This window comes from Notamacropus eugenii, chromosome 2, assembly GCF_028372415.1.
Source record: "Notamacropus eugenii isolate mMacEug1 chromosome 2, mMacEug1.pri_v2, whole genome shotgun sequence".
NCBI classification, from domain to species: Eukaryota; Metazoa; Chordata; class Mammalia; order Diprotodontia; family Macropodidae; genus Notamacropus; species Notamacropus eugenii.
This window is the reverse complement of record NC_092873.1, coordinates 291768481-291795920: the sequence shown is the minus strand read 5'-3', so window position 1 is coordinate 291795920 and position 27440 is coordinate 291768481. Positions and strand designations below refer to the sequence as shown.

General features: G+C 47.9%; 2 protein-coding genes and 1 long non-coding RNA gene across 14 annotated transcripts; 2 read left to right on the top strand and 1 right to left on the bottom strand.

Moving 5' to 3' along the window:
- The first annotated feature begins 78 nt into the window (after window positions 1–78).
- On the top strand, window positions 79–5736 carry RHOC (ras homolog family member C). Of its 2 annotated transcripts, none has more exons than XM_072644375.1 (5): window positions 79–437; window positions 3758–3921; window positions 4298–4418; window positions 4727–4857; window positions 5108–5736. In XM_072644375.1, the coding sequence occupies exons 2-5, from the start codon at window positions 3766–3768 to the stop codon at window positions 5279–5281; spliced, it is 582 nt and encodes a 193-aa protein (XP_072500476.1). In that variant the 5' UTR covers window positions 79–437; window positions 3758–3765; the 3' UTR covers window positions 5282–5736. The 2 variants fall into 2 exon arrangements, with proteins under 2 accessions (XP_072500476.1, XP_072500477.1); XM_072644376.1 differs by lacking the exon at window positions 79–437 and adding an exon at window positions 3162–3354.
- On the bottom strand, window positions 1117–27223 carry MOV10 (Mov10 RNA helicase). 11 transcript variants are annotated; one of them, XR_011974803.1, is made up of 24 exons: window positions 26106–26285; window positions 23564–23708; window positions 23316–23416; window positions 16566–16804; window positions 16035–16293; window positions 15396–15527; window positions 14219–14387; window positions 12811–12962; window positions 12272–12448; window positions 11904–12051; window positions 11345–11503; window positions 10909–11012; window positions 10632–10729; window positions 10378–10491; window positions 9813–9915; window positions 8714–8831; window positions 7802–7993; window positions 7495–7569; window positions 7273–7398; window positions 7085–7173; window positions 6591–6709; window positions 4364–4465; window positions 4143–4193; window positions 1117–1432 (listed from the first exon to the last, which is right to left on the bottom strand). XR_011974803.1 is itself a non-coding variant. In XM_072644371.1 (23 exons), exons 1-23 carry the CDS (start codon window positions 26240–26242, stop codon window positions 1419–1421), a joined length of 3021 nt encoding a protein of 1006 aa, XP_072500472.1. In that variant the 5' UTR covers window positions 26243–26512; the 3' UTR covers window positions 1117–1418. The 11 variants fall into 11 exon arrangements, 10 of the variants coding, with proteins under 10 accessions (XP_072500472.1, XP_072500466.1, XP_072500467.1 ...); XM_072644371.1 differs by lacking the exon at window positions 4364–4465 and having other exon boundaries at window positions 26106–26512; XM_072644365.1 differs by lacking the exon at window positions 4143–4193.
- LOC140527443 (uncharacterized) lies at window positions 17074–19328 on the top strand. The gene is made up of 3 exons (XR_011974804.1): window positions 17074–17154; window positions 17850–17881; window positions 19245–19328. It is a non-coding gene; the product is annotated as an uncharacterized lncRNA (long non-coding RNA).
- Window positions 27224–27440: the final 217 nt, after the last annotated feature.

Sequence of the window (27440 nt, the reverse complement as noted above, 5' to 3'; positions counted from 1 at the left end):
GGAGCCCCCTGCTCCCCTCCTAGATCCAGGTGGGCCCCCGGGGGCGCAGGCTGTGCTGGCCGCGGGAGGGCCGCTTCCGGACCCCAACCCGCGCGGAGCTTTGCCCAGCTTTGCCAGAGCCGCCCCAAAGTCCGGACGTCGATGTGCCCGGGCCCTCCTGCCCGCTCCCGTTCCTCTTCCCCAGAAGCGCGGGCAAGCCCAAGCATCCCCAGCCGGGAGAACGGGACTCGGAGCTGGGGAGAGAGGGGCGTGTCCCCCGAGGACCGGCCCAAGCTCAGCCTCTTCCCCCGTCCTTTCCCCGCCCTCTCCTCCGGCCCTACGCAGCCCCCGGCCCGCCCCCTCCCTGAGGCGGCGCTGAGGAGGGCGAGGCGGCCCGCACCCCCGGGTCAGTGCCTTCGCCTCGGCCGGTGACTGCGCAGCGTGGAGCGGAGCCCGAGGTACGGGGCGGGAGGCTGGGGGCCCCGCCAGCTTGTCCTGGGGAGGGGGCGGGGGGCGGTCCGCTAGCCCGCTTCTTCCTTCCTCGATGCCAGGTAGGGAGCCCTGGCTCGGGCCGGGGGCCGGGTCCTGCCTGCCCGCCCTGCCCTGTCCGGCGGACGCCGCTCCCGGCGCGGGCTGCGCTGGAGAGGAGGCAGCTCCCTCTCCTCTGCCCCCTCCCCCCGCCCCGTCGGTTTCCCGCAGCCCTTCCCCAGCGCCCGCCGGCCCCCAGGTGAGGGAGGCCGCCCCCGGCGCCGGGGCTCCCCGGTCGGAGCCCGGCGCGCTGCTGCTCACTCAGGGCCTGGGGCCAGGAGCGCAGTCCGCTCCCCGGAGTACGGGGCGGGGGCGGGGATCGGGCGGCCCTCCGGAGCACGCTCTGCAGCCCCCAGCCTCCCGAAGCATTCCTGGAGGTCAGGCTGGCGGAGGGTAGTAAGGGAGCCCCGAGCCGCGCTCCGAGGCCTCTGAGCCCTCCCTCCCTCCGGTCCCCACCCAAAGCCCTTCCACCGCCCCGACCCAGCTCCCAGTGGTTGCCGCTGTCCTGGACCACCCCAGGCGCTTTGGTGTAACCGACCGGGCCGACTTTTTTTTTAGGATAGTGGTTTGTTGCTCGCCTTCACCATTAAAGAAAATGCTCAATTTCAGTTAGAAGTTCATAAAAGTAATATTTTCCTCATCCAAGTGGGCACTCAAGTTAGAAACTCCTCGGCCCTGTAACCAGGCTGAAGAGGGAGAGCATTCCGGCCTCAGCACCCCGCGCCCGGGACCTGATCTTCTCAACATAGTTTCAGGGCTGAGGGTGGTGTGTTCTCCTGAGACCCAGAGCTTTTCTTCTGACTCGGGGACACCTGGGGGGAGGGGCAGGTCACGTCTCCCGGGAAACACCAGAAGCAGCCTCTTTGGAGCAGGGGCCTCTTCTTACAGGTCGGGCGGAGAAGCTCGGGTGTCTAGGCCCTCCAACCTAAAGGGGATTCAGCGAAAGGGTCCTGCTCCGGGGAGCTGGCTGAGGCCTAGTTAAGGCCCCACGGGTGGGGTTCACGGGGCAGCCCTGCTGCCCTTTTACTGGGAGTTGTTGGCCTCAGACCTGAACCCAGGGGTCAGTTAATCCTAAAGCCTATGTGGCAGTTTTTCACTTTACCTCCCTGGGCCTCAGTTTTTTTATCTGTAAATTTTGGAGTTGAGCTGGAACACGGGAGGAGGGAGAGCTGAACGTCCTGCCCTGCAGTAGAAGAGGGTGTCACATCCCCAAACCCCAGCCAGACATGACTTCAGTGACTTCAGCCATGCTCCTGCCTGGTACACTTGCTCTTCACTTTCTCAGTACAGAAGCCCTCGATCTCCTCGGATTGACCTTCACCTGCAGTTTCTGCCTTGGAAACTGGGATAAGCTAGAGCAGTGGCACCTTGGTGACTTGAAATCAGGGTCCCCTTCTCCCACCCCAGTGGGGCTTTCCCCAAATCTGTCTCGACCCCTTAGTGGTGACAGTACTTTAGTGGGAACTGTAGCCCTTCCCATCTCTGTCTGAAGTCTTCTATCCAGCATTAGTTGAAATTTGAGGTAGAAGAAGATGGTTTGTAGAGAGAATCTTGAGGCTATAGCTGGAGGAAGATTCTTTTGTCTTTAATTTTTGGAGAAGGGGTCCCTGCCTTCCCCCTTTTCATCCTAGAAGAATCCATGTGATGCTTATAGAGTGTGGTCATGTCTCTGCACTTACATGGTATGGCAGCTTAGGTAAAAGATTTAGAGCTGAGAGGAATCTTAGAGAGAATTTAACTCCTCAATTTGTAGACAAAGGAACTTGAGGCCCAGGGAGATAAAAAGCAGAAGACTGTCACTCAGGTAGGAGAAATGGGATTTGAAGCAGTTCTCTCCATTTTTTTAGTCCATCCTCCTTTCCAGTACACCACTTTTGCCCCTGTTGTAGACAGTCACTCAAATGGATGAACTGAATATTCATTCTGATTTGTAACTTTCGCCCTCCCCAACCCCCAAACCTCATATTTGCAACCAGCTTAACCCTAATGGTCATTATTTTCATATTGGTGGAAATGTTTTTCCTTTACACTGATGAAAGGTTTCTTCCCAGTGAAAGGAAGATTTTAGACCCTGGCAGTCTGAAATGATTTGGAGAGGGGGGTTGGTTTATCCTGGCTGCTCTTAGGATGAAGGAGCAGAAGTAGTGGACAGTAGCCCCTAAGTGAAACTGAAAACATACACCAGTGGGATTCAGTGCCAGAACTAGATTTCCCCAGTTGTCTCCCTCTCCTTGTTAGAGCTCTTAGATTAAGCCTCATTTATCTCATCCTTTTGGGGCCCCTCCCAGCTAGGTTACAATCCTCACCCCAGTCTTTAACACACTGAACTCATCAGGTTTCCAGAACTGCCCTCCTCCCCAAGGCAGAACGAGATCTATGTGAGCACTTAAAAGTGGCCAGGTCAGCCCCTCTCCCCAGGGAAAGAGGAGAAAGGGACTCTTCCTTCCTGGTTGAGGAGGGAGCTGGGCCAGACTTGGTCTCTGTGATAGGAAGGTGTGATGAGTTGTTTTGGACATGTGTGTGGGGGGAGGTTGGTGTTGGAAACCCCAGGAAGCTGACTCTCCTAGCCTGAGTCACAGGGAGGGGTGTCGGGATGGACTGGGCAGGGCCTGGGAGGGAGCTGAAGTTGGTTAGGGGCTGGAGGGAGAGGAGCCAGGAAGGGTTGTTTCAGGGAGCAGGACTGAGCTGGAGAAGGCTATTCTCCTGTGAATTCTTTTCAGCCAGAGATGCTGTGTGTGACTGCTCTACAGTGTGGCCATTGTCCCCCTCCTGGGTCTGAGTGACCCAGTGTAACTGCCAGTCCTTGGGGGAGGGGGTGGGCAAAATGCCCAGGCACCAGAGATGAGGGTATTGCCAGGACTGAGCCTCTTTTGTGTTCTCTGCTGGGGGGTGTGGGTAGAGGATCTGTTGCTACTGTCCTCAGTCTGGGGGTTCCCTGTTTTTCTACTCTTGGTTCTAGGGACTACTACATCTCCCTGGCCTTAGGGGAAGGCTGATTCCTGAGCTCTGAATCACTGGGAGTGACCCTAGCTGGACTGGGAGGGCCTACCCCCTTCCCCTAGTCCTGCCTCCAGCTCCAGTCGGGGACCTGGGACATTCCTGTTCAACAATCCTAGCAGGGATGTGCCTGGGCAGACCCCCTCCAACTCTATTTGTCTGTTTCCATAGGGTTCAAAGGGAAGGCTTTGGGCCTCATTGGAGCCTTACTGTGTGAGGGCCAGCTGTCCCCACTGACTCTTATCTTTTCCAGCTCCAACCATGGCTGCGATTCGGAAGAAGCTGGTGATTGTGGGGGATGGTGCCTGTGGGAAAACCTGCCTTCTCATCGTCTTCAGCAAGGACCAGTTCCCAGAGGTCTATGTCCCCACCGTCTTTGAAAACTACATCGCTGACATAGAGGTGGATGGCAAGCAGGTGACTCAGGGGAGAATTTCATTCCACAGCAAGGACCCAGTTATTACCTACCCTAGATGTCATTCTTTCTGATTCTAGTGCCAACTAAGAATGCCCAGTAGAACTGGAGGCAGAGACCCATTTAGCAAAGTGCCAGCCAGAGTCAGTCCCTCAGTCTGGTTGGTACAAGGGAAAGAACTCTTTAATTACAGAATCAGAATTCAAATCCTTCTGGTGCTTACTGTGTAATAACTTTAGGCAGCTCACATCACGCTGGGCCTCAGTTTCCTCATCTGTAAAACAAGGGCATTAGACTAGATGCACTCTTTGGTTTTCTTCCAATTCTAGACCCAAGGGGGTGGGAGAGGACTGACCACTGACTGTGCCTGTCCTTAAGGTGGAGCTGGCACTGTGGGACACAGCCGGGCAGGAAGACTATGACCGACTTCGGCCACTCTCTTACCCCGACACCGACGTCATCCTCATGTGCTTCTCCATTGATAGCCCAGACAGCCTTGGTGAGGCATGGGGAGTAGGGTGGGGAGTGGGAGGTTCCCTGACAGCCCTGTACAAGAATGAGAACTCTCAGAGCTAGCCAGTGAAACCATATTTCAGATTCTAAGATACCTGAGGCTGTGGGGGAATTTGGGGGGGGCAGTGGGGGCCTGTTTTGCCTTTTCCCAGAATGCCATTTAAGTGACCAGTTTTTTCCTCTTCTAAGCTCATAGAGGGGGAGAAGTAACATTCTGGGATATTTGGCAGGTATGGGGATAGATGCTGACATCTTTCCTATGTTCACATGTTGGGGGGGGGGTCTTCTGTGCAGAGAACATCCCTGAGAAATGGACTCCAGAAGTAAAGCATTTCTGTCCAAATGTGCCCATCATCCTCGTGGGAAATAAGAAGGACCTGAGGCAGGATGAGCATACCCGGAGAGAGCTGGCCAAGATGAAGCAGGTGGGGGCTAAGAGCCAGCCTAGGGATGGAAGGGTGGGTGGACTGCGTTCTTGGGGAGACTGATTACCCCTCCAAGGAAGGAGGATAGGGGTGTGGATCCAAGGAATAGACTAGCAGAAGCCCTTGAGATTTAGCTGTTCTAGGTCCTGGTTTTTCCCTCCACACAAGCACTGAGGTTGGTATTTTTAGCTTCCTGGCAAGAGTGGGGAAGCCCCAGCTTTCCTCCTAACCTCTCCCACCCTTCCACCAGGAACCTGTGAGGTCAGAGGAGGGCCGGGACATGGCTAATCGCATCAGCGCCTTTGGCTACCTTGAGTGTTCTGCCAAGACCAAGGAGGGGGTCCGAGAAGTGTTTGAGATGGCCACCCGGGCCGGTCTGCAGGTCCGAAAGAACAAGCGGCGGCGGGGCTGCCCCCTCCTCTGAGCTCCCCCCATCCACCAAGGTCTACACACCATTGGACTCCATACGGCTAGTTTTGGGTTCCTTCCTGCCCAAGGCTGCATGTGTTCTAATACTCTCCTGCTCTTGAGTAGGAAAGATCCTTTAGAAGGACAGGGACCATTTGTATGCTCATGGGTATCAGAGCTTAGTGCTTGCTCCCATCTGAAATAGGACTGTGCTTTCCATGTTCAAGAAGCCAGGGGTAGGGGTGAGGGGAGTGGTCTTTACTGTTTATCCTGCGCTATGGTTCACCCACCAGCATTTTTTTACATAATTAATTCTGGAGCCTACTTCTTTTTCAATGCCTCCCAATGAGTGGGGCTTCCTTCCCCTCCCTTCTTCCCCCCTCATCCCCCCACTTTAGGCATGGCTGAGGATTATTTCTCATTGTCCTTCCTGATGGACGACACTCAATAAAAGTCTATGGGGGCTCTAAAGATTTGCGATCTGGCGTGTCTTTCCCCCGTCTCCACCTTGTTCCCCTCAGATATCTTCCCGTTCTCCTTCCTGGAGGAAAAGGAGGCAGCCAAGCCAGGGGCTGATGTGTAGGGCCACACAGCACACCACCCCCCTTTCCCCCAGGCTGGGCTCAGAATGAGCTCAGTCTTGGCCCTGTGCCGGAGAAGGCGGGGTGGAGGGGAGTGGCCTTTGGCTGTGGCTAAAATTAGAAGCCTGTGTGGGTGGCTTTCCGGGTCCACCTCCCACTCTGCTTCCTCCTTCAGCCCTGGGGTTTGGTTTGGGGGTGGGGACTAGGACCTTTTCCCTGCCCCCTTCTCTCTTGGTCCCACCCCATCCTTGGGAAGGGAGAGTCTGGCCCAGCAGGAAGCTGTGGGGAGGTGGACTGTGGAGGCCCAGAGGTCACGACTTAGAACAAATTTTATTGTTTCCAGAGTCCTCTTCCTTCCCTCTCCCGGCCAAAAAACAATCCCAGAAGCCTGATGTGTCATCTCTAGCTGGGAGGAGGGGGGGAACAGCTTGGTTTGTAAAGTTCTCCCTTCCATCCCCTTCTTCTCCCTCCTCCTTTCCTGCCCAGTGGGAGTCTTCTGTTCCGTGTTTGGAACAATGAGGTTGGCTGATGGCTGGGTCGGGGGCTAGGCCTGAGGGGGAAGGGTCTCTTTAAAGCTCATTTCTCCAGGGTGGTTCCACTTGCTCCTGTAGGCCATTTGCCTGGGAAACTCGGTCATGAGGGTGAATTTCTAGAAAAAGGAGGAGGGAATGCCAGGTGGGCAGAGAAGGGTTTGTTTGGACCCTTGACTTGGGATGTGACCTCTTAGTGTTGGGGCTACCTTACCTGAGGTAGAGGGGCCAAGGCTCAGGGTGCTCAGCTGGTGCTCCAGGCTCTGCTCTTGTTCCAGACTGGGGAAGGGGCACCCAGTATAACCACCATTTCTTTTACAGAAATTCAGAAACCTGGGGAAGATGGGAGCGGGGAAAGGGGAAGGACAGTGACATCTCATTTCATTGTAGGGTATGATTATCCCCAGCTAACACACAGTGTTTCAGAGTTTAAGTGACTTACATAGCCTGTCATTTTAATGTGTGTACACATGTACTTGTAGATGCAACACAATTCTAGAATCTTGAATACTGTACTCTCCTTAGAGATTACAATATTGTCCACCCTCTTCCCTAGAATCTAGAGTAGAGAGAAGTGGCTGTCCCCTTCCTATACCCCCCCCATCCCCCTACCCCAGCCCTAGGTGATTCTGAAAGGCTCTAAAGTGGGGAGGAAAAGGTTAAAAGACTTGGTTAGGAAAAGAGGTAAAGGCACCCCAAGTTCCTCACAAGTTCCATTCCGGATCCTGGCACAGCAGTAGAGGGTTCCCCACGATAATAAGTAGGGCTTTGGCCCGTGTTACTGCCACATTGAATCTCTGCAATAAGGAAGGGAGAACAAAGTTGGGTGAGGAGGGCCAGGGCTATCTCCCCAGGCCTTAAACTTATCCCATTCCCCCATCCCCTCTCCTTCTAACCTTGGGATTTCGGAGAAAGCCCAGATTGAAGTCGAAATCCATCTGGACAAAACTCTGGCTGCTGCGGACAGTGGACACGAGAAGAACGCTCCGTTCTTGACCTTGGAACTCCTCCACGGATCCCACCTACAAGCAACAGAAGGGAAAGAGAGATGTCAAGGTGAGGGGTAGGGCAGAAATGGGAATGGAAATGAACCCCCAGGCCTTGAAGAAGGCCATCACCTTCAAATCCTTGATATTGTCAAGCCCTCGAAGTTCCTTATCCAGCTTGGTGATACACTGGTAGATTTTTTCCACCTGAAAGAAAAGTGGGTGCTTAAGTTGACTTCTCCATCTCTTCATACATCAGGGAAGGGCTTAGATTATATGATTTTCTAAAATCTCTTCCAGCTCTGTAAGATTGCAATTTTTCCTTTTAGTTGGGCTGCAAGGAAAGAAAGTCACACCCTTCCTTAGAATAGCCACCATAACAAAGCCCCTCCTATGGACTTCTATCGGTGAAGATGGTCCTAGGAGTTTGAGGTCTAACCTGTTTCCTGTATGGGGAGATAACTCCCACTTGCTGGGGGCTCAGCCGGCCTTGGCCTTTCTTAGGCAATGGGGTCAGAAGTTTCTTCAGGTAGGAAACAATTGTGGCTGCTTCCTCCGAGTTGAAGAAGGATGGGCTGTTTCCTTCACGGTCATCCTTGCCCATCACACCATGAAAGATGATCGGGAAGCCCTGGGGTGATAAGTGTATGGAATAAGTCAACCCAAAGTGGTCCTACCTTCTCTCCCCATCACTGGGGCCAACTGCAGAAATGCTGCACTCAGGACTAAGTGAATGTTTCTGCCTTAAACCTGCCTCCTCCCCCCAATTCCCCAAGCTCTTTGACCAAGACAGAGTGGTCTTCAGAAGTAAGGAGAAAAGAAGGGACCTGAGATACCCAGTTCCCCTCTCCACCCCAGGACCCTACACAGTTTTCCTGAGTATCTGCTTCCCACTAAGTTACCCCTTTCTGGTGAAAAATGGGGCAAACAGGACAAAGAGGCTACCCTGGGCTAGCAAAAGAAGGGATGTTTGCTGGGATATGGGGGGAAATTCCTTTCATCCACTTATAAGTGCTTAAGTTTAAGACAGCTAGTCTAGAGTCAGGAAGACCTAAATTCTAGTTTTTCTGCCATATATCAGATAAATGACCCGGGTAAGTCAAACCAGGAGTAACACACTAAGACTCAGCTGCAAAGCAGGGGTATATCTGAACTGGCATAGGTAAGTTTACTCAAGGGGAGATTCCAACACCCACCTTCCCCACAAAAAACAAAAACAGGTTAAAATAAGCTCCTTCATCCCACCAATCCAAAGAAACAGTAGATCTGCTCTTCACAGATGGAAGAAAACCTGAGTGACCGTGCTCACTCTGATTTCTCTTAAAAACTCCTACCCCCCAAACCTCCCAACCTGGTGAGGCAGCTCCTCCCAACAACAATATCGTTCTCTGTCCATTTGGTCTGCATACGGCTGTAGTTCACCATCATAGTACCGATTATTAGGGATGAACAGGATGTCAGGGTGAGACCTGGAGAGCACAGGGAGGAGGGAGACAGGAGAGGAAAGGAAATAGAGGTGTAGATCAGGAACACGATTACCCTTAATGAGCTGTCCTTATGCACAGGTCTGACCGTATTATTCAAAGTCACTGCTCAAAAACCCCAGCATTTAAAGCCTTACAGAGTCTGGCTCCACCCTCCCTTTTCAGCACCATTACTCCCATTTCAACTCACTATGCTTGGGCCAAATTGAATGACACTCTCCTGCCTCGATGCATTCCTTTGTTCAGACTGTTCCCTGTACCTAGAACACACTTCTCCCTCACCTTCACTCTTGAAGGCTCAGCCACAATGTCCCCCATGACTTCTGAAAGTAAGCTCTCTATTGACCATCATGTGCTAACTTGTGTTCATATGTCATATTCCCCCATTAGACTAAGCTCCTCAAGGGTAGGAACTAGTTTCACTTTTTTACACCATGATAGGTGCTTCACAAATGTCCTGTTGTGTGGTTAAATCTTCTTATATACTCCCCTGTCCCTACTCTCTCTACTCTCCTGAAATCCATATATGTGAACATTTACCTCCACTGGCTAGGGGGCTTTGAGGGGCAGTCACATGACAATAGTCCCATGTCTGGGTCAGGAGGAGGTATGTTTTAAGTCAGAAAAAAAACCACTAGGCTAAATAGAAGTCAGAAGACTAGCATTCTTGTCCTCACTCTGATACTAGTTGTATGGGCAAGTCATTTAACCTTACTGTGTCTATTTTTCCATCTGTTAAGTGGAGATAACGGTGGGTGTTCTCACAATCTCACCAAGTTGTTGTGAGAACCAAATGAGATACTGGTGGCGAAAGTACTTTTGTGATTTATAAAGTGCTAAAGTGAGATAAGGGGATGATTATTTTTATGGAAGGACAGTTAAGAGGGCCAACAGGAAGAGACTGATGGAAAGGAGGTGGGGTTTGGCGAGGAGAAGAAGGGACGCAGTGAATCATGGAGGGGATACCTGTAGTTGCGCAATAACTTGGTGACAAGCTGGGGGTTATACCCATTGGAGCCCTTCTGGTACAGAGGGTTGTGATTCAGAAGCCGCTCCAGCAGAGAAACACCTGCATGGGGATCAGTTGGAAACTGTTGAGCTGCGTTGGAATAGGGAACGGGTCACTCCTAAATTGTTGAGGTAAAGGGAGATAGCACGGGGTGCTTGGTTTTCTTGTGGTCCAGTTCCTGATAAATCCTAAGATCCCTTTGCCAGAGGAAGATAGATAATGTCTAGATAATGTCATAAGAACACCAAATGAAGGAAATGGGGATGCTTAGCCTGCAAAAAAGAGGCCTGGAGAGGACAGGATAACTCTCTTCATGTATCTGGTCATGCAGAGAAGGGAGGTAGAGTGGGTCCATCTCCCCTTCCCCACAAACATGCACACACTTTCAAGCAAATGACCACTTACTAGGACTTTGGAGTCACACAGCAGAAGTGGAGGAGGGCAGAGGGACAGCCTGAGTGTCATACTGGTATTTACAAAATCATCTAATATTGACATGTTCTCCCTATCATCTCTGCTTACCCAGCCCATGTTTCTGGGCAAGGGAGGACCGCAGCACAGGCCCCAACTGCTGGGGATCTCCGGCCAGGACCAGCTGTCCGCCTGGATTATTTGAATCCCTAACAGCCAGCAATCCTGGAGAGGACAGAAGCATTAGAAGGGTGAAACCTTGGAGATTTTCGGGGGAAGGCTAAGCAAAGGGGAGAGCTCCCCAGCTGATGATCCAGTACTCTGCATCCCATCTCCACAGCCCCTCACCTCACCCATCTTCTCACCTGCTACAGCCACAAGGCACTCAGGTTCCACTGCATGGCCAGCCTCGTCAATGAAGACATGTGTAAAATGACTGAGCGGGAACTCAGCTGAGACCAGCCTGGGGGTATCAGGTGGATCAGGCTTCCTCCAAAGACAGCCCTATCCCAACCAACCAGCCTTCTCTCTCTCTCTCTTTCACACACACACACACACACACACACACACACACACACTCACACACACACACACACACACACACACACACACACACACACACTCAGCCATCCACCCACCCACCTGGCAGCAGTGATGAGGGTGGTAATGAGAACACGGTATTCCTGCAGCTTTTTCTTGGAGGGGTAAATGTAAATCCCTTGGTGTGGGTCCCAATTACAGCAAGGCTGGGGATAGGAAGTATCAGGTAGGACAAGCTGAGAGTCAGCCTGTCTTCCCCATTGCCACCCCACCCTATCTCCCAATCCTCATTTCCTAGCTCCACTGAACTGATGCCATCTGCCTTCCTTTATTGGACTCTGCTACCTACTACCTGTGTGATGTAGACAAGAAGAAATTCAATCTCTCTAGGCCTGTTTCCTCAGCCATATAACAAAGCAGTTGGACCAGATGGTCAGCTGACATTCTTAGTTATAAATCTCATAAAACCTCTGTTCCCCTCATTCTCCTCCTCCCAGAGTCCCCAGATACCTTCTCAACCACCTCCATCCTCAGTCACCTTGATTTCCTCGGGCACAATGTGGATGTCCCTACTGGGTGCCAGGAGGCGGTAGATAGAACTGGGCAAATGAGGCCGGAGGTTCTTGCATAGCAAGTCAGCTGCTGAGTTGGACGGGGCACAGGCCAGGACATGGGCATCTGGCAGGTGCTTCACCACCTGGGGGTGCAGTATTCTTCAAAAACTCCCCATCCCCAGACCCCCAGTGGGAAAGAGAGAGCACAGATCAGTTTTTTTTAATTTTTCCAGGTCTGAGTTTCCCCAAGAGCAAAGGTACATTTGCCCTATGACCTACAGGAGAATTAAAATTTGGTGAGATTTTTTTTTTTTTTCAAAGGGAGAGGGAATCTGTTTTGAAGGGACGGGAGCTCCTGGAAACCTTTACCAGGGAGGGGTCTGAAATCCTGAGAATGTGCCCAGGTCAGAGTACCCTCCCCATTACAACCCCATTCTCTAGCTACTTTCAGGAACCTGGAGGGGGCGCCAAAGTCTTGGGAAACATAGATGGTGCTGGGTGGAAAGAGTTCAATAGGAGAGATTGTTTCTGCTGGACCCAGACCTGCTTAATAGCCTCCACCAAGGTGACCGTCTTTCCAGTCCCTGGAGGCCCAAAGATGATGTAAGGACTGGGACGTGAAGTGCCCAGAACTATGTGCCTCACTGCTTGCAGCTGCTCAGGGTTGGACTCCAGACTACGGTCATACAGCCTTGGGGAAACACAAGACAAGAAGGGCAAGCGTTGGGTGGACACTGCATGGACCCTTCCATTCCCAGGACCACTGGAGTCAAACAGCTTCCCAACCTGGACCTGATGCACCCTCTCTCCATTTTCCCTCTCCTTGTTTCTAGCTCTTTCCCCAGCTTCACCCCCATTGCCCCACAGCTCCAGTATCCCTCCATCCGTTTCCCCACGACCAGTTTGCTCACGAAAGCTGCAATCTGGAAGGCAGGAGAGGGATCCCACGGGGGGAAGACGGAAACAGCAGTGGCTCTAGCATGTGGGGCCTTGCCAATTCCAGGGCCCGGTGTTGAACTCGGAGGGGTTGCCGGTTGAAAGTGAAGGTCACATTGAAAGTCATCCCATTCACAAACCGGTTCAGGAGTCTGAGGAAAGGTGAAAGGGGCAGGGGAACGCATAAGATTTAGATGGGCAATACATCCCCCCTCTCTGTTTTTCCCAGGACTTTTAAAAAAAAATTCTCATAATTTCATGGAGAAAAGTTCAGACTTAACTTGGCCTCTCCCCAATCCATGGGATGTTAGACGACTCCTTCTCCTACTTTGACCTCAAGCTAAGAAAGACTTTTGCTATAGCCTCAGCTTTCCCCTCACCCCAACTTTACTTCATGCATGAAGAAGTCCATCCACTTCCCTAATCTCACTTCCCCCAGAACCAACATGAAGAGAATGCCTGTTCCCATTCCCATCATTTAATACACCAAGCTTCCCCCTTCCTTCCACCTTACCCTGGAGAAAAGCTCAGCTTGACCCGATCCAACTCAACCCAATGCACAAAGCCCTTATAGGTGACTGCATTTTGACCCTGGTCTGAGGTTAGCATAGCAAATAAGTGGTCCCCTCGAAGCACAGAAGGACGGTTCTCAGCTACTCCAGGAACCTGGTAAGAAAAAGCATGGCAATGAGCACCCACTGGGAGAAACACACACCACGTTACCATTTTAAGAGGCAATGTTTTGGGAGGGTAAGCTCTGCCATCTCTAGCCCAGAGTCTTAGGGATGTGCCACTCTCTACCAATCCCTTCTGCAACTCTTCTTCTCCCAATTCCTATCTCCAGCCAATCACTCTTTAAGGTATAGTATGTTCAGGAATTTTTTAGTCATATCCAACTCTTGGTGACCCCATTTGGGCTTTCTTGGCAAAGATACTGGGAAATGTATGTGATTTCCTTCTCCAGCTCATTTGATAGATAAGGAAACTGAGTTAAACAGGGTTAAGTGACTTGGCCAGGGACATACAGCTAGGAAGCGTCCAGGATCAGATTTGAACACAGAAAGATGAGTCTTCCTGACTCCAGGTCTGGCACTCTATCCACTGTGCCACCAAGCTGCCCACACATTCTAAGGTAAGGGTTTGGGGAAAGGTAAAAACCAAGGCTTATCAAGACAAGACAGTTTCAGCAACACAACTGAGGAGCCAGAATTTTTGTAATTAGCCTTGTTCCTTGACCCTCCAGGAAACCTTTTTTAAGAGTCATCCTGATTCTGTCTAGGGCAGCTAGGTGACGCAGTGTAGAGTCAGGAAGACTCATCTTCCTGAGCTCAAATCCAACCTCAGACACCTCCTAACTGTGTGACCCTGCATAAGGCATTTAACCCCAATTGCCTCAGTTTCTCATCTGTAAAATGAGCTAGAGAAGGAAATGACAAACCTCTTTAATATCTCATGCAAGAAAACCCCTAATAGGGTCAGAGAATCAGGCACAACTGAAAAATGATTTAACAACAATTATGTCTAACACCATTTCCTCCTCTTCATCTGTTCTCCAAAGCTTTAAAATCCTCTTCAAATTCAGTCCCTCCAAGAAATTCTCCCTAATTCTACCCAGTCTCAATCCCTATGACACTCCTTTAGTCTGTGCACCCTCAGGCATGGTTTCTCAATTAATTGCAATATATTATTCCCCGCTTGTTTCTAGTCTGCATGGTGTTCTGTTTTCAGTGTGCTTAAGTGCACATGAATGCACTTTTCTCTAGGACTGGCTGATTGTCTATCCACAGGACAGAGATCCAAGCCTCCCTTCTCTACTTCCCCACTTTCTCTTGTACTGGCTGACTGATCATCTCCAGGACAGAGATCCAAGCCTCCCTTCTCTGCCTCCCCACTTTCTCTTGGTCCTCTCACAAAATGCTGACCTCTAGGATGAGGAGCTGGGGGTTTCGTTCCTTTGGGTCCAAGATCATAGGGACAGCCTCCAGATCATAGTGGCGAATGTCTTGCTCCATCTGCAGCTCTTCAAGGTATAGAAGCAGCCGAAACTTCTCCTCATAATTCCTCCAGCTTAATCGGGTCTTCAGCTGGTTTCTAGGATAGAAGATGGGATGGATCAACCTTCTTCCCCCAATACCTTCTACCCTCTCCCAGTTATAGCCGTTCGTACAAGAGGCAAAGGAGAGGAGTAGGGTTTCAGGATCATAGAAACTGGAAGAGACCGTCTCGTTTAAACCTGTTACTTTTGTAGATGAGAAAACTAAGGCCCAGGGAGCATGAGGGACTTGATCAAGGTCACTCAGGTAGTAAGAAAGTAGCAGAGGAGCAGCAGTTCCTATCTCCATTCAATTACATTTTAAGGTGTAGTGTGTTCAGTCATTTCTCAGTTATATATCTGACTCTTGGTGACCTCCTTTGGGTTTTCTTGGCAAAGATACTGGAAGACATATGTGATTTCCTCCTCTAGCTCATTTGACAGATGAGGAAACTGAGAGAAATTAGGAGGGTGGGGGAGATAACACTAATAATAAGAGCCTATGTTTATATGACAATTTAAGGTTTGCACTGAACACTATCTCATTTGAAACTCTCAGCAACCAGGTGAGTTAGAATTATTATTAGTAGATAATATTATATTCCAGTTTTAGAGATAAGGGAAACTGAGGTCAAAGAAGGTTGGTAGCTGGCAGAGCTGGTATACAACTCGGGTATTCTGACTGTGAGGTCTGTGCTCCCTTTCCATGAAGAGAGCCTCAGCCATACAGCAGTTCTTTCTCCCCCAGGCCCAGGCTTTTTGCTTTTTCCCTCTTAGAGACTTGGGAGGACCCCATCTATCAGTCTGGGTACTCTCTGCATTGCTGTCACACACACACAAGCTATCCATATCTTTCTTCTTACACCATGTCATTCTTTTTCATATTTTTCCATAAGTTCCTCCACAAGAGCTCTACCCTACACATTTAATTAATTTTACTCCCCAAAGGGTTCTTAAAGAATCAAACCTATTCCACTAAGAGGAAAAAAATGGAGGCACAGGGGTGAGAAGAATGCACATGGCTTCAACTGAAGTGGGGCAGTGAGGCTGGAGAGTTAAGTACATACTGGATCTTAGCCACATCATTACGATGGTTGAAACTGGTTGCTTTCAGGAGCTGTGGAAGCAGTTGCTTTAGGTTGTTCGGGCAGTGGTACTTTGGAAGGCTCAAAGTCATCTCCAGGTCATACCCCTGACCCCTGCAGGGATGGGGAAAAAAGGTAATCATACATAGTTAAGACAACCGCTGTGGATTTCATACATTTCCTCCTTTCCAAAGTAGTAACCGCTAGCATAGTAATTAAGGTTTGCAAAGCACTTCACTTAATTTGATTTTCCACCCTCCTCCCAGCCCCCCCCCCCAACATCTCTGAGTGAAGTGTAATTATTATTATTTATAGATGAGAACCCTGAGACTGAGAGAGGTCACAAAGCTAGTGAGCCTCCAACTTGGCTCTTCCTTTCTGCAGTTCACTGCACCACCCCATTGCCTGCACCATGGCCTGCACCAACTCAGTAGCATAGTAGCTAGTCGTTATCTCTGCTTTCAAAATGAGAAAATTTAAGGCCCAGAGTTTAAACAGCCTGTAATAGGTCAGGAAAAAGTTAGAAGTGAGAAATCTACATCTGACTTCCAATCCACTGTAGGGTCCTGGGAGGCAGGGAGTTGGTTGGGAAATGTTTGTCCCTGGAGAGGATGTTGTTACCTGTCTGGTCTCTCCCCATCTTCCACCCGGCTGGTTAAAGCAGGGTGTGGTGTAACTTGTCTGCGTTGGTAAGGAGCTATGGGCTTCAGCAGCTCAGCCAAGGGGCTTCGGGCCACAACAGCAAGAAATCGGGCAATGCGGAAGATTTCTGGCTCCTCTATCCTTGATCCCAAAGGTCCCTGTAGCTCCCACAGAACTGTTGCAGGGAAGTAACCTACATCACTGGTCTGACAATGGACCTGGAGCTCATGAGAATCACCTGAGGGGAGAAAATTTTGAAAGGATAAGGGGGCACCCTGAAAGGATCCCTCTCCCTAACAGAGGGTCTTCCATCATATAGAATCCACCCTTGGTGAGAACTCATTCCCAAAGACAGAGATCCTGTCTTTGAAAGCCTCTTTTCCCCAACACACAGATGGCCCCTTTCTTGCAAGATCACCTTGTCTTCATCAATGACCCTCTCTTGAGAATCTTTCCCCAGAACTGAGACCTCTTCACACTCAAGAAATCCTTCTGCCACATCCCCCTCACCAGGATCTAGTGTGATCGGCACATCTTCTTGGATATCTGACTTGAAAATTATCTGGGAGACCCGGCAAAGTGGAATGATACGAAGCAGGATGACAGGATAACTTCCTTCATTCTGAAGCCTCAGGGTCAATGTTACATTCTGGTTCAAATCCAGGTGGACAACCAATTGCCCATCTCGGCACCTGTAGATTCCTTCCACCTCTACATCCACTCCATGTTTCCCACGGATGTATTCAGCCCTGCAGGACAAAGAGTATGATTATTATCTGGGACTGGGAAGGGGAGAGGTAAAGATGGCAGGGGCAGAACTTTGATGACTGCCATTCAAAGGACCTTATGCCTACTGAGGGGCTTCAGACCTTATTTGTTAAGCAACTGCTGGACTTGATAATAAATGAATATGCTCAGATTTCACTTCCTCAGTCTTTTATTAATTTTATTTAAGACAGTTTTGGTAAGCCATCCAGGAGGTTGAGAGAAGGACCCTGGCCTGAGGCAGCCTCTCAGAACTACCTAGACTTCTCCCTAAGAAGGACTATCTCAGAGGTTAGACCCCACGTCAACCACGATCTCAATCTTCAAAGCTAAGGTAAGCCTCCACCCTAGTGGGGGAGTCCCTTAAAAGTATAAAGCTAAGGGAAGGCACGGTAAAGCAATAACAGGATACAGTTGATGAGTAGCATTCTAAAAGGAATTCCAAAGGGAATCCCCCAGAAAAACTTCAAATACCCAGTTCAGCCGAGAATGATTTTTTTTTTAAAAGCACACTATCAAATTGTGTGAAACTTGGTCTACAATTGCAAAGGATTCATATGAACACCCCCTTAGGGAAGTTCTTATTGGCCTAGGAGCAGGGGAAACCTCCCATTGAGAAGGGGATGACTAAACACAGACCTCTTAAATTGTGTAAAGATTGGTATAAAATATATTTGTTTTCCTTTTTTGGAGGGGGGAAGGCAAGGCAGTTGGGGTTAAGTGAAGGCAGGTGGGGTTGAATGACTTGCCCAAAGTCACACAACTAGTACGTGTCAAGCAATATGAGGCCAGATTTGAATTCAGATTCTCCTGACTCCAGGTCTGGTGCTCTGGTCACTATACCACTTAGCTGCCCCTGTTAATAGATTTCTTAAAAATCCAGATGGGCCCCTGATCTGGCCCAAAGAAGGGACTTTCAATTACTGCAAATTAAGGCTTTGATAGAGCTTTTAGGAATTGTGCACACTGACTTTTGTTGACAGGGTTTTTTCCTTCTTATCTCCCATTGACTTGTGTTTATTGTTTCAGAGTGAGGTTAAGAAGAGGAACTTTACCAGCAGGTACATTTTATGTGTCTATCTTATTGTATTATCCATGTTTTGTGTAAATCAAACCAACTTCTTCCTGTGTCCCAATCAGTCAAAGAAAAAAGAGTGCAAGAAAAAATGAAAAAATTTTTTGAAGAACTCTGAGTCTTCTGAAAGTCTCTCTCTCTCTTTCTCCCCCTCCCTCTTTCTGCATTTCTAACTCTGGCTAAGTTGGGGGGAGGCAGACAAGAGACAAAGATAAGAACTAAGGGAACCTTATATCCAATCTGCAGGAATTTATGTCATTGTAATATAATTAGACCATAAATTTGTGACTTAAATGTTAGCTAATAAAACTCTGTGACAGTTACATGGAAACAGTGCTTAGATCTCTTATCACTCTTTCTCCAGAGAGTGGCAGATTTGTTGCAAAGCAGGAAGGTGATTTTATTCATTAGAGAAAGCAGTTTACATTTCTCTGGCACTTAAGAACTGCCTATCACTAACTCTTGATCGTGAAACAAGAGAAGGTTAAGAAAGTAGAGAAAGGAGAAAAAGAGGTAGAAAGCTGAAGAAAGGTAGAATGCCTTTGTATTGATCATGTGAGTGAAAATTGATCCGAAGGAAAAAATTTAGCATTTGGAAAAGGGTTTGAGAAGGTTCAATTCCATTGAGATAAGAAATATTTTAGAAACTTTTAGAGAAATGCCTCTTTGACAAATACTGAATGTCTTCTTCAGTACCTCTTTCCCCAATCAAGTTAGGATTACAACTTGGGGGCAGCTAGGTGGTGCAGTGGATAGAGCACCAGTGCAGGAGTCAGGAGGACCTGAGTTCAAATCTCACCTCAGACACTTGACACTCACTAGGTGTGTGACCTTGGGTAAGTCACTTAACCCCAATTGCCTCATCCTGGGTCATCTCCAGTCATCCTGATGAATATCAGGTCACTGGATTCAGATGGCTCTGGAGGAGAAGTGAGGCTGGTGACCTGCACAGCCCTCCTTCATTCAAAACAAAGTCAAGTGCAAGTCATGTCTCTGATGGCATGGTCTTCTTCCGCAATGAAGAATGAACACACACATAGGATTATAAAAGAAAACTCATAGGACGTAGCAAATGCAAACTGACTGGTAAACAAGATAATTGTTTTCTTTGGTCTGGTGTAAATAGTTATGCTAAAGGCCTTCGTAGGAATCTAAGCATCCTTTAAAAAAAAATATGTAGCACTCCCTGCCTACCATGTACCCCCATCCTCTTTGAACTTTCCAGAGTTACAACTGAAAGGCCTGAGGGTAAGGTGAGATGTACCCAAAGGCTGCTCTCTAAAGGTATCTGCTTGTGTTAGGTTAAGAAAACAAAAGGAACTGATTTGGGTTTTTGGGTGATTTTAAAGGAAGCAAAAGTCTTGGGGAGAATACTAGCACCTGCCTCCCAGGATTGGTATGAGGATCATATGATTGTAAAGTGTTTATCACACTGCCTGGCACATGGAAAGGACTATATAAACCTTAGTAAGTATAAATACTGTTTCTAATTTTTGGGGGGTGAAATTGAGAAACTACTGCTTCAGAAATGCCATTAGAAAAGTAATTTCTTTTATCTTGATACTGTTAGATAATGATTTGAGCTATTAAAATAACATGATCAAAATGTTTAAAAAAACTGCTGAATCTCAGTCTCTCACCTCTTTATTCACAACTGTTTATTTTTTAAACTTAAAAAAATTACTTATAATTTACTTTTATTTTATTGTATAATTATATAAATCACATTATTTATTATTTCAATTTATTTTAATCAATTAAATCTAATAATTACTTTTATTATAATTTATATCAATTGATTAATATAGTTTAATTAATAATAAATATATGAATTATATAATTATATCAAATTATAATTTATGATTATAAATAAATAAATAAATTTAAAGCAAGTATACCCAAAGTAATATTTAATAGGATAATTTCTTGTTGGGAGACAAAATTAACAAAATCCTTAAGTCAACCTTGTTTGTGACAGACTTCCTATGTGGACTCAAGTCACAAGAACTGATCAGCTCTGCTAACCACATGTTGTAAAAGTCTGAAGTATGGAAGTTTTAGGAACTAAGACCCCTCTCAGCCAAAGTGGGGAAATTTCCAAGTTTGTTTATAGAGACAAGTGGATTTCATCTAGGATATCTGATCATCACTTATGAAAATTATGAAATTGTTATCAGTTAATAAACAGATTTAACTTCAATACATAACTATTCACTGCATGTGTCAACTAGTATTCATTGAATATGTGTGAAACTCCAGAATGTAATAATTCTTAATTTATAAATGTAGCATAAATGAAATGTCCTTACATTGGCTCATTGTTAATTGATACATAAGAAATGTAATAACCTAGCTCTAAACTGTGATTAGCAAAATTTTGCTTATTAAGTTAAAATCTTGCAGTTTTGTGTTTTGATGTTGTTCTAAGGGTGATTTCAGGTAGAGTTGACTAAAGTGCCATTAAACTAATAGTCTACCATTCAAGAGAAATTCCATATGCTGCTCAATAACTGCTGCAGGTGGATGTCTGTGTGTGAGAAAGTTGAGGGGCCAATCTTAGTATGGACTGAGGTAGGAGCCTCTTGACTCATCTCCCCCATTTTGATATTTTCCTTTCTGAACAGGAAATTTTCCCAGCTGCTTAATTATGAGCCTGGCTTTTGCTATCCTTTGAATAATGTGTAAATTTAAAAATGACTCATGCCTTAAAATGAACAAAGGAAGAAGAATTTTCCCTTGTTAGGACTTCAGGTCAATCTGTGCCCTTGGGGAGATAGTTTTCATGTTGCTATAACCATGTCCCTCTTTTTCTGTTCATAGCAAATTTCTACAGTCAGAGAAGTGGAAGTTTAGTATGCAAGTGGGACAAATCTTACTGTTGCAACTAAGTAAATGAGTTGTTGGATTTGCCATCCACTTGCTAACAGTTATATATTGATGTTAAGATTAGGTCCCTGAAGTATCATTCTGTCAAGCAATATCCTCAAAAGGGGGGAACTAAAAATTGAATATATATGTGTGTGTGTGTATGTATGTGTGTACATATATACACATATGTGTATGTATGTGTTGCGTGTGTGTGTGAAAGAGAGATTGGCTTCCAAATGTTTCTGATGGGATATAAAGACCTTGAGTATATTATAGTAACATGTTCTCAAAACTGGATTAAGGATGTTACATATTGCATTGACAACTATAAAGAAAGTGAAATTGTTTTCCTCTTTTGAAATTTCTGATAATTTAAAGAGATAGAAGGGTTCAGTGTTTAAATCAAGCTCTCATGGACTCAGCACTAAGTTACATTAAGTACAGTTATCCCTTCCACATCTTGAGGGTTAGGGTCTCAGCATCCCCAAGATCTGGAAGATCCATAAAAATTTTTGGCCCTTCTTTTGTACCAGAGAAGAAATCTGAATTTTTTTCTTTTTCTTTTATGGGGTGTTTATAGTACCTTATTGTAAAATTTGAATTAAGTATTTGGTCATAGGCTCTGAGTCATCTTCTAGCCTTCATCTGCAGCTTCTACAAAACTCCCCCCAAAATTTCCCTTTAACTTCTTATGCTGATCCATGATATATTGAAACTGGGATGAGGAAAGTCATGACATGGAAGGCATAACTGTTATTTTTACTGGCAGATTTTAAAAGAATTACCTAAGAATCTCCTTTCCATTCTGCCTTCGCAACATCTCTTATTCACTCCCTTGTCAACTCTGACACTGCCTTGGAACCACAGAAGCAAATCTAGTAGGAAGAGATTCCTTCAGAGGTGCCCTGAGAATGAGAACTATTCCAGAAAGTCCAAGGGAAGATGTTTCCAGAAACCAGACAACTACATAGGACATCTGAGACTCAAAATGAAATGTACTGATTAAATGGCCATTAGCAGTGCGTTATCAAGTTACAAGGAAACTTGATGTTATTGTTTTTAGAATGCTTTAGCATGGTGTTTATATTTGCTAAGTTTTCTTAGTTACCTCGGTAATTTAGGTCAGGCTAAGTGTATAAATAAAGGAATTTAAAATCCTTGCTGAAACTCACTTAAAGTGTCCTGATATAGTTTCCCTTGCTTTATTTTAATTGTGAAGCAGACTAAAGTGGGAATTACAGGAAATGCTGTTTGGCCACCCTTCCATACAAGCAAAAATCATGTAAAAAGCTCAGATGCTCAAGCAAAATCACATGGTTTAAGTCTCCACAAAATGCAATATTTATTATTGCGTTGTATTAGAAACCCAATTGTTCAAGAAAGATGAACTTACCCCATGGTGGGACCCTCTTCTTGGTTTTACAACTATAATCAAATGGGGACTCACTATTGTAGGCTTCATAATTTTCTTTTTGCTTTGTGTTATACTATGTATTACTTGTTATACTAAAACTCGTTCAAAATTAATTCCCAATAACCTGATGATGGCCCAAAACATTGATCTTGAATGTACAATGAACTGTATGCAATTGGCATTGGATAAGAGATCCAGGGAGAATAGATTTCCCCAAGGATCAAAGAGGGGAATTGAAAGAACCAAACCAACTCCATCTTGTAAATGACATCCATTTTGTGACTTAAAATTCTATATTCCTATAAATGTTTTGTTCATATAATTTCTGGGAAAATGAATAGTACAACCGCAAAATGTTCTAGGACAACTTGTGGTTAGTTAGCATAACTTGTGATTAATACCCTTTGGTACTGTCATGCTTTAGCCAATCAATAAGAAGGAATATCTTTGTTGCCACTCAAGAACATGTAACCTGATTTGTTCCTCATTATTGACTATATGAAAGCTTTGATGACTACCACTGGGGTCCTTGTACCTACTAAGGGGCCTTGGATCCTATTTGTTATACAATTGCTAGCCTTGCTAATAGTCAATATGTTCAGATTTCAATTCCTCAGTCTCTTATCAATTTTATTTGTGACGTCTCTCAGCTACTGAGGAGATTTCACATCCTCCATGAGCTTACTTAGGAACACTTGTCCCAGGGTTCCCAGCAAATTCCCCACCTGATTGTTCCTGATCTCTTTAAGATAACAAAATTCATAGACCCTTAGGGCTCACCTCTCTGCAACTTCAGGTGGGAAAGCTGGCAGGAAGTCAAAACTCTGATTTATCCCAACACTTTTTTTCTCCTGCTAGAAAACTCTCTAATTCAAAGTCAAACCACTCTCCTCTCCTCTCATTCACCTTCATATCATTTAAAGAAGGGCAGGGGGAGGAAAAAACAAGAGAAGATTAAAGGAGGAAATTTCATCCCTAAGAGTACCTTATTTCCTTCAATATGGAAGCTGTCAAAGTCAAGAAGCCAAGAAGAGGGCAGAGTAACTACAGTAATCCCACCCAACAGTCCTTGGTTCTTATCTCCCTATCCCCACCATGCCTCATCTCTAGGTCCATTCCTCTTCCAATTTCTACATACCGATCTTGGAAGATCTTTGCTAGTTGGGACTTTGCCTTCTTGGATCCTGGAGGTTTGATCTCCCTAAAAACCCTTTCCTCCTCCTTCACTTTCTTCTTCTTCTGTGGGAAGGGAAGAAGAAAATCAGTCAAGGGAAAGAAACACCACCCTATCTCCTCTTTAAACTATTCTTTCTCTCCCTCCTCCTGGGGACATAATGGGGGGGATGTTAAGGGGTGAACTTAGGTCACAGGATTTCATTGTCTCACCTTGTGATTCACCTTACAAAATTTGACCTTGTCCTTGGTGACCTTAGCTTGCCCATAGAATCGCATCCCATACAGCATGGAGGAGAAGGTAGGTACAGGATTCTCAAGGTCCCCATGGTCCCCACAGCTGCTGGAGGACCTGAGACTAAGAAATGAGAGTAAGTGAGATTAGGGTCCAAGGTAAGAAGGGTCCTCTAGAGGTTCAATATATTGCCAAGTCCTTTTCATTCTATCTTCACAATTCTTATACACTCTTTTCTCCTCTGACGCTGTTACCATCAGGACACAGGCCCTCATCACCTCACTCACACCCAATCTTTTACAATAGCCTTCTAGTTGGTCTCTGTGCTTCAATTCTCTTACCAGTCTAGTCCATTCTACAAGGAAGTGATCTTCCTAAAATGCAAATCTGAAGGTGTCATCCTGCTCCCCTCACCCTTCATTCAATAAACCCCAGTGATTCCCTATTATCTCCAGGATCAAATATAAAATCCTTTTTGGCATTCAAAGAACTTCATAAACTGGCCCTTTCCCACATTTCCAGTCTTCTTACTCCCCTCCATGTACTTTACTATTCAGGGACACTGGCCTCCTTGTTGTTCTTTGAAAAGGACACCAGATCTCTTGATTCCATTAATTTTCACTGGCTGTCCTCCATGCCTGGAATTCTTTGTCTCTTGGCTTCTTTCAGGCCCTCAGCTAAAATTCTATATTCTTTGAGAGGCCTTTCCTGGTCTTCCTTAACTCCAGTGCTTTCCTTCGGAGATGATGGCCAATTTATCTTGTATGTACACAAACATCCATCCATCCATCCGTCTGCCTATCTCGTTTTTATATGGTTGTTTGTATGATGTCTCCCCCATTATATCTTAAGCCCCTCTCGAGCAGTAACTACTTTTTCGTTTCTTTGTATCCCCAGAACTTAGTTCCATGCCAGATGAGTAGTAGGTGGTTAATTAATGTTAGGACGACTTGGGGGGAAGGAGCAAATTCCTCATTACAAAGGCCTCTTTGGTGTTAATATGCTGTAATGGAGATGCATTAGAGCTGGTCCAAAAGTCCTAAAGAAAACCGTTACCGAACCCTGCCACCCAACCATGGAGATGGAGGAGCAGACCTCAGACTAGGGCCTGAGGATTGACGTACTAGTACGTAAATATGGGGGTCTAAAGTATTTAAGACATTTTAAGGAGAAACAAGAAGGTGACAGCCTTTACTATGCAAATGTATGTTGTGAATTTCTGACCCTAGGGCAATGTGAGCTATTAAAGAAAGCAGGACAGAAGGAGGACAAAGGTAAAAAGATTAGACGGGTTTTTTTGGGGGGGTGGGGGAGGATCGCTTTTAGCTAGAAAAAAAAAAGCGAAAGCTCCAGATCTAAACCTGTAGAGGTGGCGAATGCACGTAGGGAAAGGAAATGTAATAGGGGCATCTAGGACTCAGCCCAGGGGCTAGCTATTGAGCGGATGAATAGGTCCAAAGGGCTAGAGGAAGAGCCAACACAGGAAAGGACCCTGATCCTGGTGGGAACCAAGCGATACTGAAAGCACTAACTTGGACGAATTCGGGTCTAGGGGTTCAGGTACACGAGAACACAAGTAACCCAAAATACTAGGCCAGGCCTAGATGTCCAAGAGGAAGAGAAAACAGGGAGTACCTAGAAGGTGCTCGGACCTTTTGCCTAGAGAATCATCAGAGGACCTGTTTGGACCTTTGCCAAGTCACTTTCATACTCGTGGCCTCAGTTTCCTCATCTGTAAAATGACGGGGCTGGACTGAATTTGAGCTCCAGATCTCTAAGCCGGCAGTGTAAAGTGGTACTTGTGTTTCACCTCACCGAAATAGAATTAAACCCCTTCTCGCGGTCCTGCCCCTCATCTTAAAAAGGGGGCTTTAGAAACTCTAGTCAAGGCATGAGTTCATGTAAACCCTTTGGGGGTGCTGGCCTGCACAAAGCAGCCAAGGCTCATCCGTCCGGTCCGCCCACTCCAGAGGAGCGAGCCCCCAATTCATTAGCCGGGAAATGGATTGGTGGAGTTGAGGTTCCCAAGGAAAAGAACCTCTCGGGCCCGCCTGGTGCCCGCCCCCTCCGTGTGTTTTCATAAAACCCAAGCCAACAACCCTGGTCAGGCGCGGGTTCTGGGCTGCGCCGGGAAGTGGGCACAGGAGAGTCTCTCTCTCTCCCGGGCGCTCCTGGCGCGCCATCGTTCTTCATCCTCCCCTCTCCTAGATAAACCCGGCGCTCTCCATCCCTCGACATAGGGTGGCACGCGGGTGGCGGGGCACGAGACCAGTGCCCTCTCCCCTGTGGGCGCGGGGAGCGGCGGGGCACAGGGAGGACGGCGCTCGGGGCTTCACGGGCGGGTGCAGGATGGGCAGCGGGACAGGCAGGGAGTGGGCGGTGGGAGGCGAAGCCTGGAGGTCTGCGCCCCCGAGGCGGGCAGAGGCCCCGCAACGGCGGGCTGGGCTCCGCTGCGGGAAGGCGGGGGCGGGAGGGGTCGCCTGGGCTGGAGAGGGGAGGGGGGCTGAGCCCCGGGGGTACCTGCTCTTGAAGTCTTCGTTGTAAAGATCTCGCAGCCGCTCGCGGTTGGTTTCCTGGCCCTGGCCCCGGGCGGCCAGGAAACTCTTGAACCTCTGGCCGGCCTCTCGGAGCTTGGCGCGGGTGAACTTTTTGGTCATCGTGGCGGCGGGGACTGAGCTGGCGGTCCGGAAGGGGCCCGGGCTGGAGCGGGAATGAAATGAAACTGAAAGTCCCCAGGCTAGAGGAAGTCCCGGCTCTCGAGATTCGGGTCGAACCGGGGCTGCAGGGTGCCCGGAGTCCGCCCGACCTCTGACCCGGCAGGCTCCCTAGCCCATCCTCAGCTGCCCTGCCCAGCCCCGGCTCGTCCGGTCCCGGCGCCTCCTCCCCTCCCCCGCTCCCATTAACTCTGCCTAGGAGCCTGACCCCTCCCTCAGGGCCCTCCTCTCACCCTGAGCTCCCTCCCCTGGCACCCCGCCCGAATCCTGGACACTGCTCTGCTGGGGGCCCCCAGAGGAGCCAGGAAGGGGTGGCTCTCCTCGCCCTCCCTAGCCCAGGGCCTTTGTATTTATTTGACAAGTAGGGAGCAAAGGTCAGGACCGAGACCCGAATTAGCGGGGGCTGCCCCTGACCCGGCTTGGCAGACCGCCCCTGTGCCATCCATCCCCAGCCTGCCGCTCCTAGGCCGGGCAGGAGCCCGGGGAGGGCGCCAGCCGGATGGTCTGTGGGGACCCTAGACGAAGGGACCAGGGAAGAAGGCTAACGCCCGCAAAGTTTTCCTGGCAGCCGCTTCGACCTTTTTATTTGCCTCCCTTCCCCAACTCGGGTACTGGGCTGCGCTAGGTCTTGCGGTCCCCTCCCAGTTAGCTAGGACAGGGTCTGTGGCACGTCCCCTGGACAATGAAGGGTTAACCGCAGTATCAGCGCCAGGATGAGAACAAGAACAGGATGCAAAGTACCAGGCAGAGTCCTTCGGAATGAGATAAAATGAAGACAAGAAGAACTCACTGGCACTGGCTGCGTGCGGGGGTGGAGATTAGGAGAGAAACACAGCGGGGATGAGGCGGCCGAGGGGTGGGGAGGGGGGCCCTCTGGGAGCCCGGAATGGCCCCTGCACCCTTTCCTGGGTCTTCCCACTGGGTGGGAGGCAGACTGACTCTACGGAGAAGCCTGTATCTGCCACTATCCAAAGGAACCCAGCTCTGAGCCTAGGTCACCCGGCCAGAGATGGACCAAAGGATCCAAAGCCTTCAGAGCCCAGGCGAAGTTAGAGCAGGAAATAGAATGCCTTTATTTAGCATAATCTCTAGGGAACGTGCAGTACAAATGAAAAGACTGGGAAATTGACCATTACTTTTG

What these genes read in the sequence shown, in the direction of transcription:
- MOV10 (XM_072644363.1), bottom strand. Translation starts at nt 26,745, where the DNA reads ATGGATGGCACAGGGGCGGTCTGCCAAGCCGG. An exon ending in AAGTTATTGCGCAACTACAG is followed by an intron (nt 8,832 to 9,812) that starts GTATCCCCTCCA and finishes TGTGCTCTCCAG; the next exon opens with GTCTCACCCTGACATCCTGT. An exon ending in ACAATATCAAGGATTTGAAG is followed by an intron (nt 7,399 to 7,494) that starts GTGATGGCCTTC and finishes TGTTGCTTGTAG; the next exon opens with GTGGGATCCGTGGAGGAGTT.
- RHOC (XM_072644375.1), top strand. Translation starts at nt 3,766, where the DNA reads ATGGCTGCGATTCGGAAGAAGCTGGTGATTGTGGGGGATGGTGCCTGT. An exon ending in TGATAGCCCAGACAGCCTTG is followed by an intron (nt 4,419 to 4,726) that starts GTGAGGCATGGG and finishes TCTTCTGTGCAG; the next exon opens with AGAACATCCCTGAGAAATGG. An exon ending in AGCTGGCCAAGATGAAGCAG is followed by an intron (nt 4,858 to 5,107) that starts GTGGGGGCTAAG and finishes CCCTTCCACCAG; the next exon opens with GAACCTGTGAGGTCAGAGGA.